Here is a 19,268-nt window from a genome sequence, read left to right as displayed (position 1 = left end):
TTTTTTCAAGTAGGTGGAATTTAAATTTTGGTTCATTTCAGTTTATTTTTGCTAAGGGGCTGATTATACTACATTTAGTAAAATCAATCAGTGTGAATTACTGCTTAAAAAAACCCCAAAGCTTTACTCCTTACACTTTCAATGAAAGCCAAGTCAAAACCAATTCTGCTAATTGAACTGACCTATGATCTGATTTACAGTGTGAAGTTGAAGACTTGTACACCTGTTTTCACTTCTCTGCCCCGATATATCTGTTTGCAGAATTATTTTTTTAATGCTGAAAATTATTGAATTTTTTGTGTTAAATAGTACATACTTTAAAAGTATTGGTTTAAATACTTTAACTATAGCTTGTTGCTATGAAAGAGGTCTGTTTTGGGGAACGTAGGGCAGTGTTCGTGTGATCTGCTTAGGGCGTTTAGAACCTTTGATGCAGAAGTTCAGAGCTGGGTGTCAAAAGTGCCTTTTTATTCACAAGCAAGGGAGTGGGGTCTCAGGTTACCAAAGAATGTGGCAGCAGTATATAATGCTAAGGTAATAGGCCACTCAGGTTAGTGTCCCATCAGTGACAGTGGCCATAAGTGAGAGCCTACAGAAAAATCTAAAACCATGCTGGGCATACATGGTGCATCTCCTCTCAGTTTCCAGCCATTTTAAGCTAAAGATAGTTTCTCAGTTAACTTCTGTTCTAGAAGCTTGCCCAGCATCCACTTTAGCATTGGTAAAAGCCTTTGATAAGAAATTTGAGGTTCAGCTACCTGTTCTGTAAAGACCCTCTTTATTGTTTTAATGCTGTCTGATAACTAGTATCTCTTGACTCCTCAGGTAATCAGCTGTAGCTTGGTAGTACTGAAAGTCTCAACTAGCATGTTGAGACAGTGTACAGGTATTTGGAATATTTGAAAGTGGTTAACTGCTTGGTGCTGTTGAATTTGCTGTTAGAAATAATAACTGTATCTTAACTACGAATGAAAGCAGCATACTCCAGTAGTAAAATGGGATTCACAGGAGATTATATTAAAAGGACAGCAGTTCTAAATTTAGGGTGTCTTCTGTTTTAATGGGATGAAAGTAGTTTTGGGCACTGACTTCCCGAAGCATGTTGCTTCACCACATGAAGTGTTTGGCAATACTGGTAAGGTATCCTGTTACTTCTGCCCCTGTGTTGACCTCTTATTTGCAGTGTGACAGCTGTGTGTGGCTGTGTTGTGAACTGGAGCAGGGAACTGATCTGCTGCTTTAAAAAATCTGGTAGGTTTCTTAAACCCAGTCAGCTAATCAATCTGGCTTGTGGTATGTCCTTGCAAATAGCTGCCTGGATTGGGGAGGGGGTGGGAGAAGGGGACCGGTTTCAGAAAGAGATGCTAAGAATACCTTGTGTTGGTATTGTTTCCAAACACTTAAGATTGTGATTTCACAAAACAAAGTCTGCTGGGTAATAGATGTACATTTTCAATAATATTTGGCTAGTTCCTACTACTTTAGTCTTCTCTGTGGAAGACTTGCCCAAATAAGGAGCCTGACTCAGACTGAAACTACACAGATTGTCAAGTGCATAGAGTAACCAAGGGAACTTCTTCGCAGTCTATTTTAAAGTGAAAACCTAAGGACATTTAAAAACAGTGTCTTTCCTTCCCCTCCTCCCCCAACAAATGCATCATTTAATCAGAACTATCTGCATTTAAGAGATCTCTCAAGAGTTTAATGTTCTGCCCATGAAGTTTTGGGTGCCTTTTAGCTGAAGGATTTCTGCACGCTTAAGAATGATAATCTAATTTATAGTAGCTTAATGGTGAACTACCAGCACTTGAAAACCAAGAAAACCTATGGAAGCTCTAAGGTTATGCACTTGGTTATTCCCTTGATTGACACAGCCCAAAAATAAATAGCAATCGAGGGCTCAGTTGTACAGATGTGAGGTGTTAGCTCTTTTAGGGTTCATATCACAAGCCTTTTTCAGAGACAAAGCTGATTGTGCCCTCTGGGGCTGCAGGGGCTGGCTGTTTGCTAACTTGAGCAGGTTGAAAAGGAATACTGTACCTCAGACATAATTTAAAAGTGGTGAACAATAAAACATGTGTGCTGTCTGGTGTATGGAGGAGTAAATTACTGGTTTTTCCTCATGTGAGACTTTTGAAAACAACATGTAGAAGGTAGGTAATAATACTGTAAAACCTATGAGGTGATAAAAGGATCTTTGTAATGGCATAATGAAGTGAGCAATGCGTCTGCACCCAGGAAAGTAAGATGATGGGCTAGTTGCCTGAAGTTAGTAACACACTGAGGTGAACTAGTTGCATCAGAAAAACTTTGTAGGTTAAACCTCTTCTCAGTGAGTGAAGAATTCGTGCTGTGCTAGCAAGGTTTGGACGCAGGTGTGACTGCGATGAAATGGAGAGCTCTCCTTGGCTGAGTAGTTGCCATTTGGTAAGAGATGGTTGGTGCTAGCTTTACAGGCAGGTAAGCGTTCACTGTTCTGTCACCGTTTACACTAGAGGGCTCTGTGGTTAGAGGTTCAAGTAGTGTAGGTCAGCTGTTCGTGATCCTGCTGGCTGGCAGTGCTGTCACTTAACTGCATTCTTCCTTGCTGTGTGACCCCGACCTGCTGCACACGAAATGTGATTAATCTGTGCCTGAGCAATAATTTCAGTGCTAATGCTGCTGGAAGGAGTGAGGGCTTTTTGGTTGCGTTTTTTGTTTGGCTGGTTTTTTGGCATATGCAGATCAATTGCTATGCAGGTGCAGTAGGCCTCCCTGTCTGGACTGGAGGTGACAGCTGGAGTGCTGCAGCCCAAGTGATTCGTACAGCACACTCAAAACAGTCATCTCTTTTATTCATGCCTCAGATCCACACAGAGGGTGGGCATTGGATCTGTGTGAATTATTCTTATGACAATGACAATCTGTTCCTGGTTGCCATCTTGTTGAAATACCGCTTGCCAGGATCCAATATACTTTCCACCTTGCTCTCTTTTTTTTATTTTTTATTTTACTTTTTAAACTCTGTCCTGTGACCCCATGTGTAACTTTCACACAACAGTTGAGGGATTTTTGGTGTGCCTGGGAGAGGCTGAGCTTGCTTGAACAGGCTGTTGCCAAAACAAGTCATCTGGCCAAAAGCCTGCTTCCAGGTTGCCTTTGGAACAAAGGGCTGTGCAGAGGGTGACACATGCAGGAGAGTTAGTCATAGTGGAATGCAAGTGGCTCTTGGGTTTAGGTTGAATGTCCCTAGACAGCTTAATAGAGCTGGCATTGGGCATTCTGATGGCAGAGCTGATACGTAGTGAGCCTTACAAGAAAAAGGAGTAGGAGCTGCATTAGCTCAGTTACAGGCTGTACCACTAATGCTGTCCTGAAATAACATTCAGCACGTGGAAATGAATTATGAGTTGTATTTTCTATATAATGACAGATGTTTACTCTGAAGGACATTAGAATTGAAGTATCGTAAATAACTTGACAATTCAGAGTGCTAAGCAGTAGATAAACTCTGTTATATCATGTTTCAGTCTATACAAATGAATAAGCCCTGCACATTTGAGAAATCATACAGTTCTTTCAAACCCAGGTGGACTTTTATCAATTTTGTTACTGTGATGAAACTTTTTTCTAGTTTCCCTTCAAATAATTGTAGAACCTTTTAGAACAGTATATCCAGAACTTCTCATAGCATGCTCAGTGGCAATGCAGGTGCCTACAATGAAAACTTAGTGTTGGGGGAAATATTCTTGCATAAAAATGAGACTGATTAGAACATTGTGTATTGTTTGCTCATTACATAAGCCTTCTGTTTTGAATAGTTGGTATGTATACTTTTGAGTCATCTTCTGCAATTATCTAAAATACATTTTTGTTGTGTTTTGAATGCAATTGTTTTTCAGGTCATGGAAAAACTCCAAAAGATGCTGCTTCTGTTCGAGCTACACATCCTATACCTGCAGCTTGTGGCATATACTATTTCGAAGTTAAAATTGTCAGTAAGGGAAGAGATGGGTAAGCATTGAGTGCATTATTAATTCATTAATTATTACTTGAAATACTATCTCACATTATCTTTCAGTCAACAGATCTTTTTGGTATCAAAACTTATTTCCATCTTTCTCCACGTTTTGTAGAGCTGAATCCTTATTCACGAGAAGTTGCACTCTGGTATTTGCTTGTTTTAAAGGAGTTGATTGTGGTATTTATTGCCCACAAATCAGTCTACACAGTAAATACTGTAACAGCATCTTCTCATTTTCTCTTGACAGAGAAATTAGGGTTTGGATGATAATACTTTGACCCTGTTCTTACATCTAAAAGGTGATGGTTTTTGACTGTATGGCTTTACAGACTTTCATGGGGTTTTTAGGAAGTTTTTAGGGTATGCAACAGTCCAACTTACCTCCTCAGTGCAGTCTTTTCCTGGAGGTCAGATCGATTTTAAAATGGAAAGTTGTTCTTAAGGCTATTTGTTGAACAGTAATAGGAATGAGGGGGAATGTTCTGAATAGGTGCCTGGGAATCCGTCACCCTATGGAAAGAACAAGAGTTGATGAGTGAGTGCAGCTGCTGCTTCCCAGAATCCGTCTGAGTTATGAATCTGTTGAAGCGCAGGTGATACCATGCTTTTAAGTCTACTGAGGCAGATAGAATCTCACCTGGGAATGTCCTGAAGTGCTAATGAAATCTGTGCTAGACCACTTTAATTCCTCTTCATCTATCACTGCTTTTGGCAGAGGCTGTGTTTTAAACCTGAGATATTATGTTGCCTATGTAGGACTACATAAGCAATATTTCTTTCAAATATGCTGTAGTATATACTGTGGTTCTACTTTAGGGTTCTAGTCAGGATTGAATGTCCTTGTCCTAGGTACTGTACAGGCACGTTGCAGATACTTATGTCCTGTAGTGAACATGAATCTCGAGAGAAAAGAACTATGTTGTAGCTCTTTGGATGAAGTTCAGTACCTTTGTTTTTCCTTTGTCTGTCTTGCTGCTGTTTGTTTCTTTCATTTTCCCAGTGTTCTGTAAGCCCTCTGTAAGTCAGAAGTATTACAAACTTTTTGTTTTGCTTATAGTATTACAGAGAAACTTTGAAAGAATAGCTTCTCAGTACTGCTGCTGCCTTGTAGGGGCATTTATGAGTTTATCGGCTCTGTTTCCAAAAATTATCTCTGGGAGATTTCTTTGCTATGAAAAGCTTACGTCTGTAGTTGCTTCTGGCACACTATGAAGACCTCATTATTTTAAAATCAAGACAATAGAAATTAGTGTTTCAAGTAATGTTTTACTATTGATTTTAGGAACATCTTTTGTGGGTTGTTTTTATTCCTGAAACATTTTTTAAAAATTGCCCTGCTGCTGTCAGTTAGGGAAAGATTCTTACTGTGGTTTGCTAGTGATGCACATGTCTCTTCCTGAAATGTATTTTTGCCTGCTTAGTTTGGAAGCTAGCTTTTTTTGAAGTGATGGATTTCAAAAAGTGTCCATGGGTGTCATTTTACATAGCTCCTCTAACGTTTTACCTTAGACCTCTTTGTGTTGCTTTTTAGTAATTTCTAATTCAGTAGGCCACTCAGGGCAATCCTACAAAAGTAGAAAACACCTTTGAGTAACGTGTTTCAAGGTTTTGTCATTTAAATGGTTATTTGTGAGGTGTATGTAACTAAGACTTGTGAAGTTGTTTGCTGAGATTGCTTTAAAAAAATGGAGGGGTACTTTTTTCACTTAATGATAATACATACTTTCTTGTCCTTGTTTCAGCCTTGTGACCTTTTCTTAGTGTCACTTTATAAAACATTAGCTGCATAATGAGCTGAAGTGTTGACTTTTTTCATTGCATAAGATAGTATGGATGCTGGGGAATACTGTGCACAGAGCCAAAGCCAAATCTGGCTTAGCTGCTAAAGAGCAGGGGATGACTTGTGGAGCCTTGCTGGATATAATGTGTGTATCTCTAGATCCTGTTTTCAGGTCCAAGAGGTCTTTGACTAGATACTGCGTGAATCTCTTGCAGTTCATGTTACACTGTGTTCTAACTAAGAAAATGTTTCTGTAGTAAGTAAACTGGGGAGTTTAATGCAGACATAGACAAGTAGGTCTATAGAATCCAGTTTGTGTCTGATAGGGTTTATTAGTTCTTTCTCACTGCCTGTTGCATTTCACCTGGCTTGCTCCAAGTATATTTTTACCATTTTTTTTTTTTTTTTTCTTCTTAGCATCTGGCAATAGGAACAGAGTTCAGGAAAACTGTAGCGGACCAGCATGTAACTAATAGTGTCAATTAGTTAAAATGGCTTACTGTTGCAAAAGCATCTATTCTCAAGGCATGAGCCTAGCTGCAGAAGCACTACAGCTGTATTTTACAGTACTGTTTAAAATAAATCTTGGACTACCCGAGGCAACTCAGATAACTGTCTGCAAGCTGAAGTACAGCTTTCAACTTTCATAAATGTCAATGGATAATTTAATGGTGTTTGGAGTTCCCTTTGGTAGTAGCCTTTACTTACATATTTTTTTATTTCTGGTAAACTCAGCTTAAAGTATTTAGTCCATGTACTGTGTTACGTGGGCAAGTATAACAGCATTCTTGCTTGTGTGGTCTATGTAGCATGACTTGCCTCAAATCACCAAAACTCTTCACTAAAGACCTAGTTTAGGAGATTTAATTTTTTTGTGCTGCTGTAGCACTTGATGGCACTGCTCCTGGAATATGATCTTGGTGTATCTCAAAGTTGCTGGGTAGTCACAAAGATTATTCTCCCCCTCTGAAGGAGCACAGCTTTTTTATAGTATAGGGCATGGATATGACATAGCTTGCAGTATGGCTTGTTGTAGCCATCTGTGTACAAGAACAGCATTGGTTTTGTCACACTAATGACCTAGGTCATTACGTTTTTACATATTTGGGGAGTAACAGTTGAGTAGGAATCTGAAGGTGCATAATATACATTAGTTTTGCAGATGTTCATGATGATCAACTTCTAGGCATTATGGACACATGGGAGAAAGCACAAAACCAGGCTTACTGTGAAGTAAGGAATGGGTATGGAGGTTGGTGTTGCAGAGCAGATAAACAGTGAAGTTGGTATTTGATACCTCATTGAGGGGTGATAGGGCTGTGCAGCAGCTGGTGGTAACAGATGAGAAAAAGGGAAGTGTGAATTAAAGTTAATAAAAGTAATAAGGTTGAAGTATCATTCAGACAAAAACTGCCTTAGTATTTGTACAGTGCTTGGCATGAAGAGTCCCAAGATCTTTTGTGCACTGCTAAAGTACAGATATTTGAAATAATTATCTTAAATATTTTAAAATTCTTGTTAAAAGTGCTAACCGGCTGTCATATTGCTCTGTAAATAATTCTGTTGTTTTTTATTTCTTCAGTTTCCTTTAATATCATGTCTCCTTTTGCAATCTGAGGGCCTCTATGTATTTACATTCTGCTTTTATAGTATTTTTGTTTTGCTTTTTTTGGCTTTATGTGGAACATTGTGGACAGTGATGTGAGTGATTCAAGATCACGGTAGATGAGTGATGGGTGTAAGTGTGGGGAACAGTACCAAGGTGATGGTTAGAAAGCCTGGTTGGAAGGAGAGTGTTAACTGGAGTAAATTATATCTGCATCTCTATTGAAATCTCCAGTTAATTTAAAAATAAATAAATACATATATGTGTCAGTTAATGCAAAGTATTGCACAAGTACTGTCAAAAATTCTGATGTAGTTGGGGAAGCTAAACATAGTTTTAGCTTTAAATTAAACCTTTGTAAGCTCTTAATGCAGCCCTCACTTTTAATTGATCTATCAAAGAACCAGAAGTAGTGTACGTGGGTTTTGTTCTGTAATTTCTTAATACAGATTCAAGGGAGTGAGTTAGGCATGGCATTGCCTTGTGCATACAACTTTATTTTTAGTTTCATCTAAATCTCTAGAATAGGAGCTAAATTAAAGCAAACTACAGTGGTGGTCTAGGAATGGGAATGAACAAGGGTGTGCTACATCCTATGGACCTGTTACTGTGATTTGGAGATAAAAGCCTTAGTCTCTAAATTTGTTACAATACTATACTGTACCCTGCCTTCCCAAAAATGACCACCATGGTGGCCATTCTCTTAGCTAGGTAAGTGTACTAAATGAGACTTTTCCTAGTCTCTCTCAAATCTTTCAGTCTTCTCATGCTGCTTTTTGCTCAGTTCAGTTGTGCTGGTCTACATATCTAGGTCCTCTGGCTTTGTGTGAAGTGGTAATGCATCTGCCTTATAGCCCCACAGTTAATATTTCAGGTACCATTCAACGTTTCCCTCTTTCACACAACTAAAGACACTTGCATGATGTTGTCACAGTGTGTGTAAACTACAAGTCTGATAGCTTTGTGCTCTGTCTGTAATATCTCTTGGTTGAGGCTGTGAGCTTTGCTGTAGCCTTAGGTTGTATGTACTCTTTGGCATTTCATACTGGGCATAAGCATACTCCTGGTTCCACTTTCCTGGGGGCTAGAAGCAAACTACCTTCCATTATTTCGTGTTATAAACAGCTTATGTGTATATGATTTACTGAGTGATCACCCATTTCTACACCAATTTCAGTCTTAGGCTTGTTGATTCTTGTAATGGATCTCTTCATTTCCAGTCAGGGCACTGGTTTTTGAATGTTTGTGATTCTTACTCTGAACTGTAGTTTGAAGACTTTGTGGTGATTTGGCCATGAGAAGAACCAGTCTCTGAATGCTCAATGAGTTCACATCCTTTGTCCCAGTTTGTGACTGCTTATGTCAGCTTCACGGTAAACCTGACTACCTCATTCTCCAAAAGTTGACCTCAGGAGTGAGTGAGTTTTCAGCCTGGATTGTTCCCCAGTACGGCTGGTTTTGTATCGCTTCATGGGTAGCTATGGCAGCAAAAGAACTTAGGGCGGAAATGAGTATCTGGCCTCAGGAGGGTGGGAATGCTACTTTTGGTCATGGTACCAGTTTATGCCCACTTAATTTTGATTTAAATAAAGCTTTTTGTTTTCTTTTTAAATCTGTCACCAGGAGAGACTTCTTGTCTGTTTCCTTCCTGGGGAAAATGCCTTTATCCTTGGTGTCTTGAATTTCTGTCCATTCTTTATCTTATTCATTGATTTGTAAATACAATTACTAGCAATGGGCAAATGGTAGTAATGCCATTTACTTCTAGATAGCCTTTAGTGTGTTCAGAACAACTAAGGAAGATGTATGCTTAAAATGCAAAATCCTCTAAGTGGATGTGCACTGCTATTTTTTTTAAAAGAAGAATGAAAGCAAGAATTGGAAGTGGTAAGCTATCTACAAGAAAATATGAAAACTAAGTTTGGAAAGGCTTTAGTCTGCTAGGAGATAATACTTAGTTTACACTTCTGAGCACAGTTGTTTAGCCTGTGGTGCGGTTGTACTGATGCAGATCGTCATGGGCATGCTTTATATTCCATGTGTAAGTTCTGCTAAATGTATGGCACTAAAATGTTACTACAGCAGCTCACGTAAGTAATCAGTATGCTTCTTGGTAGAGCAGTGTTAATAAGGCTCTAGACACCTGTTAGGTTATGGCTGGTTTTAACACTGGCTATACAATTGGTCATCTGTTGTTTTGGCAGTATCTTGTATTAAGTGTTGTGTAAGTGATGAAATGGGTGAAGAAATAAAAAAGGAAAAACTATCCAAAACAAAAATATCATGAGAATTAAGTTTGCATTTTTATGACACCCATGCCTATGGTTAAGCCTGAGCTCTTTTACTGCATTTGAATGATGCTTGTGGAATAAAAATGCTGTGTTGTCTTCTAAAGTATATATGTGTAACTCTTTACACAGAAACCTACTTTTTTAATTGCAAATTCTGTTGCAGTAAGTTGGCTTTTCCTTTAGCATCCAGTATACCCATTTTCTTCTTCACAACAAAAATGCAAACCAATAAACAAAATGTAGAACATTGTCAGTGGCTGTTTTGTCTTTGCACACTGCTATTCTAATACAAAAACTTTATGCAGTCTCTTAAGATCTATTTTTACAGTTTTGATATGTCCTCAGCAGTTACTTGTTACAATAACAGGCATCTGTTACCACAACATGCAAACTTCACTCAGTTTCTGTTTACATACAAGTATATCTTGGGGCTTTATTAGCAGAATACTTGCGTGCAGAGTAGAATCTGTTTAAGTGAAGTAGCTTTCTTGCATTGGTGTCTTCATTGGAATAGCAGCAGCTGCAAGAAGAGATTGGATCGTGAATCAGCAAGTGTATTTTTCCTTGAACTGTAGCAGTGCTTCATTTTTTTTACCGGAGTGTGGGAGACCAGGCATTTGACAGAAACTAACAGCAACTAAATGAGAATTGCTTGAGGTTTGTGTTTAACTGGTCAGAAATATGTGGAACTGGAACAAGAGAGTTTTATTTCTCTGTTGATGTTTTCTAGAAATCAAGATTTCTGATGTTAAAAGAAAGTCAAGAGAATGTATTTAATTTCTTGGTCCTTGCCTCTTGCAGAATTTTTTCAGTTGCTTCCTTCTTATGAGGTTCATTGACATGCAGCTTATAGATGATAATCTTACTGTAGCCTGGACTTAAGTTATCTTATTGTCTATGCAACTGTTCTGACAGTATGATCCAAAAAAAGGCTTTAGTGCTTAGGCAGAAGTGTCACAAGATTAAATTGTGCAACCTCAGAAAGCGAGAGGGATGTCAGTAAATGGGAATCTTTATAGAAACGTTACAGGAATCACAAGGAAAATGTTACAGAAATAACAGTTTCAAGCACTATGCAAGATGAGTGCCTGACTTTGTTTTGTTTTTCCTCTCTATGTAGAACTGGATTAATCTGAAACCTGGGTTTATCGTGTTCAAAGTACTGTTTCCTTGGAAACATTCCATAAAATTAAACTTGTTTTCAATTTGAAATGAAAGACTCAAACTGTCTATGGCATATTTTGAAACACTTAAATAGAGAAAAATTTAACAGCTCATTTCTTATTGTGATTGTGCAGACAATAAGGATCTTGGGATTAGCATATTCCTACAAAATTTTAATGCAGAGTAATTATATCAAAGATGAAATTTAGATACCTTTTTATTGTGCTGTATTTCTGACCTTACAGTAGAGCATCAGTGAAGACAGTGCAGAAAACTGTAGGAGAACATTATTCAGACTTTTTATGTCCTTCCAGGTCAGTTGTGAAGGCCATTTTAGAAAATCAATTAGTCTTAAAATTCTTACAGTTGTTGCAGTTTTTCCTACTTGTAGTCTTTTCTAAGCTACAAACTTGATAGTAAAACAAACCACCTGTTGTGTACGCCTTTTTTCAGTGTTAATTCTACTTTTCTTAATAGTCAATTTGAAACATTAGGATGTTTTCAGTTGCCTTATTTATGGGTGTAAATATCTGTTAGTGCTTGGACTTAGGCTCCTTACAGACATTATGGTAACTTAGGTTTTAACACCATGTGGTTGAAGTTATTTTCTTTAAGTGTATAGCATGTAGGTGATAAGATACCAGGTTATTTACTTGCATCATTACCAAAAGAGCTTGGATTTTGAAGCATGATGTAGCAGGTCCCCAGGTTAAACTGTCTTTAATAGAACATGTAGGCACAGTGAAAATCAGAAGGAATTTGGCACTCTGCAGATAGCAGGTTGCTAATGAAATCTCTGTCGTAGGGAGGCTATTATGTTGGTTGGGTTGAGGGGTTTTTGTTACTTAAAGGCTAATTTTTTTACTTGTCTTTACAATTACATAATGGAATATTTGTTGGTTTTTATTTTTAACTAGAGAAGTGGTTATTTAGTACTTAAATTTATCTTTAGCCACTAGTAAGCATTCAGAGGTACCTGTGATTTAGTATAGTTTTTGAGATTCTATATTCCTCTTTATGGAATGGGTGGCATAGGATGTAATTAACCTGAGTTCTGGTTATTTTCAGCTTCCATATTGAAAGATCTTCCACATACCTTCAATGCAGTGGCTAAGAGATCTAAAGGAACAGTTATACAATTCTGATTTTTATTTGAATCTTTTATAGGAACTTCAGGGTTTTTTTCTTTTTCCTTATGTTTTAGCAGTCTCTGGTTCTGTACCATGTCTTACTGCTATTTTTTCCTTCTATTTAGTTCTGTTTTTTTTATTTCTCACATCTAGTCTATTCAGGCAGCCAAGTAGAAACTTCGGGCTCCAGCAAAAAATGTGTATTTAGCTCTTTGACTGGAAAGATACTTGAGGAGAAAATAGTTATTCTGAGCTTGCTGCTGTTTCACTGCAGAGAAGCCTAGGCTTCTCAGTCTGTTAATGGAAAAATATAGGTACCATTGTGCCTGTATTTTAGACATTGACTTGACTTTAGCTTTGTGTCAAAAAGTTGAATCTTCAGCAAATTTTAGACTCTGTACTTTTGTAGTATTCCTAAAAATTTTGACATAGCTTGCAGTTGTGAGCTGTAAACTAAAAGATAAGCCAAACATTAAAATGGTAACCTATGTCTTTAATGAACTGGGATAAGAATGAATTCAATTTGAAATTAAAATCAAGGGTATGTAAGATGCTGTTGCTTTCTTTGTCCGTAATACTAATTTGGCTGCACTTTAAATCGGTTTTCAACCATAGTTTCTTATTTCAGTCTCTCATGGGTTAATTTCATGTATTCCATGAGCGAGTTTACATGTTTGTAATCTTTGGAGCTCCTGTAAGACTTGAGCACTTTAGTGAGGTGATGAGTAGTAACTGGTGGGACCAAAATACCCACAGAGAGGGGATTTTTAGTGAAAAGGGTCCCAGGCCACTTCCTTCTGTCTGGTAAGTGATCCTCCCCCCACAGCAGCTGGGGATGTTTATGGGTGGGGGGCTGAGGTGGAGGCACTGTTCCTAGCTACCCAGGGAAGTGGTGAGGGGGGTGGCTTCAGAACCACAGGGTTATTCACCCTCTCCGGTCTCTTAAACCGTGCTGTGTCACAGCCATTTTTGGAAGGGGCTACGTGTAGGCGTGAGCGTGCTGCTTGCTGGTGTTGACACCTGCGTTTCCCTAGGCCCCTGTTACAGCGTGGCATAGCCTGAGTGGGCCTGGTCCTCCCGTCTGTGGCTATCTCCTAGACCAAACCCATTTGTGTGGCAGGACAGCAGGAAATGCATCACGAACGGACTGAGGGCAGCCTGGACCTGCGTTGCACCCGGGTGCTAGCATGGGTGATTGCTGTGCCTCCCTGCTTTTTTATTGTGGGCTAAGAGGGGAAAACTGAAATACATAGCTCTGCCACTGTTCTCCTGATTCTGAGACATGTGATATGTGAACCTTAAGGAAGCAGGCAGGAGGGCAGTTTATGTCATTCCTCCCATTGAAGCAAGGCTTTTTGCAGACAATGACTCTGAACCTGAATATGGGCAAAGCTTCTTTAAAAAACAAACAAAAAAGTCTTTTGAAGCCTATGAAGCTTATAGGTGCCAGGAAAAGAAAAAAGTTACATGTAGTGGTCTGGCGTAAATACAACTCCTGTCTATGAATTTTAGAGCATCTAAAGCCTGTCTCTCATGGTACTGTTTCCCCCCTCATTTTATAGTGTACTGTATAGAGCTGAAGATGAGATGAGTTATCCATCAACTATAACAAATAATAAATTAGCTTAATTGTTGAGCCTTTAATTTTACTCACTTCCTAACCATAAATTGTAGACATTTTTTCCTTTTGAAAGATACCTATAGTGAACACCTATTTTAGTCTAATTTTACTTGAGTTTCTAGTAGTACTAAGTCTCCTTGATGAAATGGTGTTAACATTCCAAGTAGTTGTAAGTGAATCCCAGGGAAAAAATATATACTGCTGAACATTTGTTGTTGGTGAGAGATGGTGTCGGTGCGTAGTGCCTTCTACTTGTTGCCAGTGGGTAAATAATCCTTGTTCCCAGCTGTATTACATACAGTGGGTCTGTGTTCACTGTTGTTCCTGAGTTAAAGGGGAGGCTTGGAAGATACAGTATCTAAGGGAGGAAGAATAAAGGTGGTACCCAGATGTTATCTAGATGATGATTTTCTATCTAGCATTTTACATTTTTGTGTAACCTTAATCGTGTTTCTGCAAGAATACTGAAATGCAACTTTGATTGGGATGAAAAGATTTTTTAATATGACTCACATAGAAAGGCTTTTTCAGTCAGAGTTCTTTAAGTTATCTAAAATTATTTTTAAAAATAAATTTCCTTTCTTTAATACATTTTCCTTAACAGGAGACTTTATAAAAGCAGTTTTTCAGTTTTTACATGAGAATCCTTCATGCATCAAACTCCAGACTATGCTAATAATAATTCTGCCTTTATTATTTAAGACAAAATCAAGGGGTTTCCACTTGTTGCTTTCATTTGCAATTGTTTCGTTGAGTGCTGCTGCAGTAATGCCTGGGTAGTCAGCAATACAGCAAAGACTAATCCTTTTGTTTGTTGCCGCTCGCTTCGACTATTCATTATGTCTAAATGTATCTTGCCTATATGGTTCTGAGGTTCCATTTCATGCTGGTATGTTGGAGGGAGAGGAAGATGGTGTCATACATTAGAAATTATCAGAGGAGGGCTTTGTAAATATCAAATATAGAGGCAGCTAAGGTAACTGTTGGAAGTGATAAGTAGAAAAAGCACAAAACTCAGTACACAAGCATATAATTTTGGAGATTTGCTGCTCAGTTTCCTTCCATGTGAAATTTATTTAAAATAGCAGATTAATCTGTATTTCCTAGTATAATAGTTGCTTAAAAATCACATTTTATGAGATGGGAATACTAAGGTTGTGTTTGTTGACTTAAACTATTTTCAAATTGGCATGGGTGAATGTGTTGTTTTTTTCATAATTTTATTATGCCATGACAAGTTTGTTAACTAATTTGAACTAGTGTCAAATTGAATGTTTTGATAAACCAGGAAATGTTAGGTTTAGGTGATTTTCAGATGCTTTTTTCAGTTGATGAAGGGGGTTTGGCTTATTTTGGGCAGGGGAAAAGCCAAGCTTTTCTGTATGCTCTTTTGCTTTTTTGATTTCTGTTGTCTTGGTCATGAAATGACCTTTGATTAAGAAACAGAAGCAAAATTGATTTCACAGACTTCAAGTAGTGTGATTTGGGTGGGGGTGGAGTGATTTTTCATTTTAGTGCTCTGTTATTTGCTATTAAATTGTTAACAACTTACTGGACACTGACTTTATTAAAACTACCATTTGTAAGGCATACTTTTGGAGTTTATTGACCTAGTCATAACTTATTTAGACTTTTCGTATACTAAAAGTATTTTCCCCTCTTCAGTTTGCCAACAGATTGTCAACAGCTAAGTAACGTTGCTGGTAAATTTCTCAAGATAGCATTCTGCTCTGTCATCCAGCCCCTTAATGTTTTAGCGTGATCTTTTCGTAAGTGCTGTGTGAGGATACATTTTGCTGCTGAAATAATGTATAGTTTTGCATGTGTTTTGTAAAATTACTTGTTCCAGATAGTCTGCAAAACATGATTAGGTATGTTGAAGATGATGGAATTGGTATGTGTATAGCTTTACCACTACTTTCAAAATAAGGCATGGCCTTTGGTTTTCTTTATTCATGCTTTAAACTTTATGGCTAATATGAATATTCTCCATTGATAACCCAGGATGCCTAAGAGAGGAGCTGCCCTTACCTCCTGCAGGGACAGAATCTGTCTATATTAAACCATATATGCTAGGAATTACTTTTCAGCTTCCTTGCTGTTATGCCACTATTAAATGCCACTCTCAGAAGCTTAATTGGTATATAATTAATCAGCACAGTGTTTCTTGGCAATATCCCACATATATATATATTTTTATAAGAGGCAGATAAATTTCTTTTGTTCTTTCATTTGCACAGTTACATGGGAATTGGGCTTTCGGCACAGGGTGTGAACATGAACAGGCTACCAGGTATGTTTCACTATTTTTTATGTTTGATAAGTTACTTACGTGTTTTTTAAAATATGCTTGACATTGATGGGAAGGTTCTGGTAAGCAACAGAGTGACACCTGTGTACAACCCAGGTTATCTGTTATCTGAGTTATGTAAAACTTGCAGCTAAAAAGTTTAGCTTTTACTGTACATGTGCTCCAGTACTACTTCCCTCAACTCTTAGTGTTATTTGTAACATTATGCAGGTACTTCTTAGCAAACAAATAAATTTTGATGTTTTCATCATGTGACCTGATAAATCTATAGATTACTTTGTGCTGTAAACTGAATTTCTAGCAATAAAGATGAACTACTATGATAAAGACTAGTGTGATAAAGACTTTTTTGTCAAACATGATGTGAGCTCTCCTACTGTCAGTTTCCATACCTTTCCAACCTTAGTAGTAAGTTAAAAACTTACTACTACATAGTAGTAACTATGTAGCATAGTTTTAAGTTTTGACTGTTTCATTGACCTGCATGGTCAGGGATGCCATCTTGTTACCAATTATCTGTAGTATTTCTGTATAATAAATGCTTGCACATTTGTACATGTTGGTTTTCTAAATAGATATTTAAATATGTAAGCAAACAAACAAAACAACAAAAAAACCTCCCAACTGATGTATTTTTAATTGTTGATATTAGTCAAATATAAAATCACATTGAATTTGTCCTAGAGTATTTGTGTTCTCTTTGCATTGTTATTTGCTTACCCAAATATTCTGGTGGAGATCCTTGGGATGGTTAAGATCCCAGTTAAGACTGTGAGCCCAGCGAAGGCTGATGAATTATTAGTGGGTGGCATTAAGTTTATTATGACTATGATTTAGGATGCATTGCAAATAGTTATCAAAGATACTACTAATCAATGTAACTGCAGTAATTTGGGGTGTTTACTGAGAGGTGCTTAGTGTGGTGCCAGCTGACGCTACTGATCATACAGATTAAGGGCTTACGTATGGAAAATACTTTCAAATTAACTTGTTAGGCAGCAGTTTGACAGAAGAAGAATAAACCCACAACCTTTTACTCTTTAAAAATAATTTGAGTTACCAGTATAAATTCCTAGTCAGAATGTGTGTGTATATATATGACAACTGGCTATTTTTGTTAAAGATTGTGCTTTATATTATTTTGAATAGGAATTTAATAGATCTGTTAAGAAGGTTTTGTTGTGCCTGAAGGTATACTCCCTTTTCTATGTGTTTTTGTGTAATATTGAATTGCAGTGTGGACAGGTATTCTTAAATGAGCTCAGACTAAAATTGCTTGCTATGAATCTCATTGATTAGCGTAATGATATGAAGCTTCTTAACTGGTTCTGCAGCTTCTTCACCTGCAAAATTAGCACCATATTTGCATACATAATGACATGCCTACTGGCTGTGACTTTCACCTTTATTGATAATTTTTTCCTGTCTTTTTTGTTTTAAATTTTTAGGGGCAGCAAAGCTAGTGACACTGAAGTCTTGAGCTTCTGCTATTATGCAGAGACTGCTTGCTGCTGAATAGTCATTGAGAATAATCAGGAGTAGAAATGTGTTTCCCCAGAGATGCATGTTTGGGTTTTAGCCAGGAAGAATTTGATTATGACATATGGTAGCAATAGTTTTGCAAGATGAAAGGGAGAATACAGAATCATCACTTGCTTTGTTGGGACATATCAGATCTGCATATAGCTTTTCAGATTTCAGCATCGTAGCTGATTATTTTTTTTGGTGTTGATAATTTTGTATGTTCACTTAAAGAGAAAAATGTGTTATCTGAAATTGCAGTACCTGTTATGTGCTACAAATGGAATTACCTGTTCAGCCATTTTGATAAAGAAGTTGTCGTTTTTTAAAATGAAACAGATTTGTTAGATATCTTAGAAAGCAGAAAGCTGAGGGCAGTAATTAACTGTGTTAACCTGGTTAGAATATTCTAACTTTGCCTAGTCTTTCCATTATTTCATAATAAAGGAAACAAATAAATTGCAAATGCTTTTGTCTCTAGGTTGGGATAAACATTCATATGGTTACCATGGAGATGATGGACATTCATTCTGTTCCTCTGGAACTGGACAACCCTATGGCCCAACGTTTACTACGGGTGATGTCATTGGTTGTTGTGTCAACCTCATTAATAATACCTGCTTCTACACAAAGAATGGACACAGCTTGGGTATGGAGAAACGTTGTCTTTCATGGTAACATTATGTCTGTAAGTCTGTTGTAAATATGAAACTCTCATCGTGTCAGGAGCAAAGTGAATAGTTCTTCTGATAGTCTCATAATCTATGTATGAATTGATTGAAGAATTGGGAAGGATAATTTGTGTTCCATTTGCACTAACACGCCTTGTGAGTTTGGAAGGATTTGTTGAGCATCTCATTCCACAGGACCTGCCTTTATGAACTCCACTACTAAATCCACAAATAATACCTGATGTTTAGAAGGTAATAGACAATAAGAGAATAGCAGAACTGGAGAACGGATATAGCTAAAATTCATTGCTGCTGTATAGGGGATACCTAGCCTTCACTGAAACCTTACATTGGATGGGTGTTATTTTGAACGTGTTGGAGAACAGTGTATTTTGGATTCCCAGTCTGGAGTCATGCAGTGTTGGGCTAAAGCCATGCATTATATAAATTGTGCTAAAATTAAGTCCATTAAATTCTTGTGGTAAATTTTAGTATTATGCAATGCTGCATGCTGCAAGACAATTTTTGATTTTGAAGAAGTCAGGAGAGGGAGTAGAGTTAAAATTCTTTATACAGTATATATAATAATTCTGTTATTCAGTGAAATTTAATGAGCAAACATACAGTGTGTAACAAAAGAAGAGGAAAAACCGATTTCCTGCATTAAGGAGAGCAAAGGCCTGGGAAGAGATCTTGGAATTGTGCTTAGGGGAGTAGGAGTTTTAAGGGATGAAGCTCAGAAGGAAGAAATTAGGTTTTTGTCATGGGTGGAAATGTGATAAGGAGAAGAGAGACTATCTTGAAATGAAATAAGAGGTTGTTGAGATAGGGACTTTTGAAGTCACTGTTCTGTTTTCTCACATTGCCAAAAATGAGGAAGGTTTGGAAGGTACTAAGGGGAAGGACATGGTTTAAATTCTCCTTTTCTCTCAGAACAAGACTGCCTGTTTGCTCAGGCGCTGAGCAAACATCTAACTTTGGAGTTTTCCTGCCTCTACTCAGAGCAGGGCTTAGGTGCCTCCAGAGGTCGATCCCAAGTAATCATTTCTGTGATTCTGGTCTATCATCCCCTGATGTTACTTCTGAATTGTATGAGTCTATATACCTGGAACTTAATACCTTGACAGCTATGGCAGTGGGACGCTTGAACCACACACTGCATAGTTATTT

The 19,268-nt window shown here is 37.6% G+C and overlaps 1 protein-coding gene across 3 annotated transcripts in view; it reads left to right on the top strand.

The window, feature by feature from the left end:
* The window catches only part of RANBP9 (RAN binding protein 9), a 40,957-nt gene that overhangs the window by 5,489 nt on the left and 16,200 nt on the right, over positions 1 to 19,268 (top strand). For all 3 annotated transcript variants that reach the window (XM_040585523.1, XM_040585522.1, XM_040585524.1), the window contains exons 2-4: positions 3,882 to 3,993; positions 15,836 to 15,888; positions 17,909 to 18,076. In XM_040585523.1, coding sequence (XP_040441457.1) covers positions 3,882 to 3,993; positions 15,836 to 15,888; positions 17,909 to 18,076 — 333 coding nt within the window. The remainder of the gene's footprint in view (positions 1 to 3,881; positions 3,994 to 15,835; positions 15,889 to 17,908; positions 18,077 to 19,268) is intronic.

Source organism: Falco naumanni, chromosome 3 (assembly GCF_017639655.2).
Source record: "Falco naumanni isolate bFalNau1 chromosome 3, bFalNau1.pat, whole genome shotgun sequence".
Classification (NCBI taxonomy): Eukaryota; Metazoa; Chordata; class Aves; order Falconiformes; family Falconidae; genus Falco; species Falco naumanni.
Note: the sequence above shows the minus strand (reverse complement) of the source record. Positions and strands in the feature narration are given on the sequence as shown.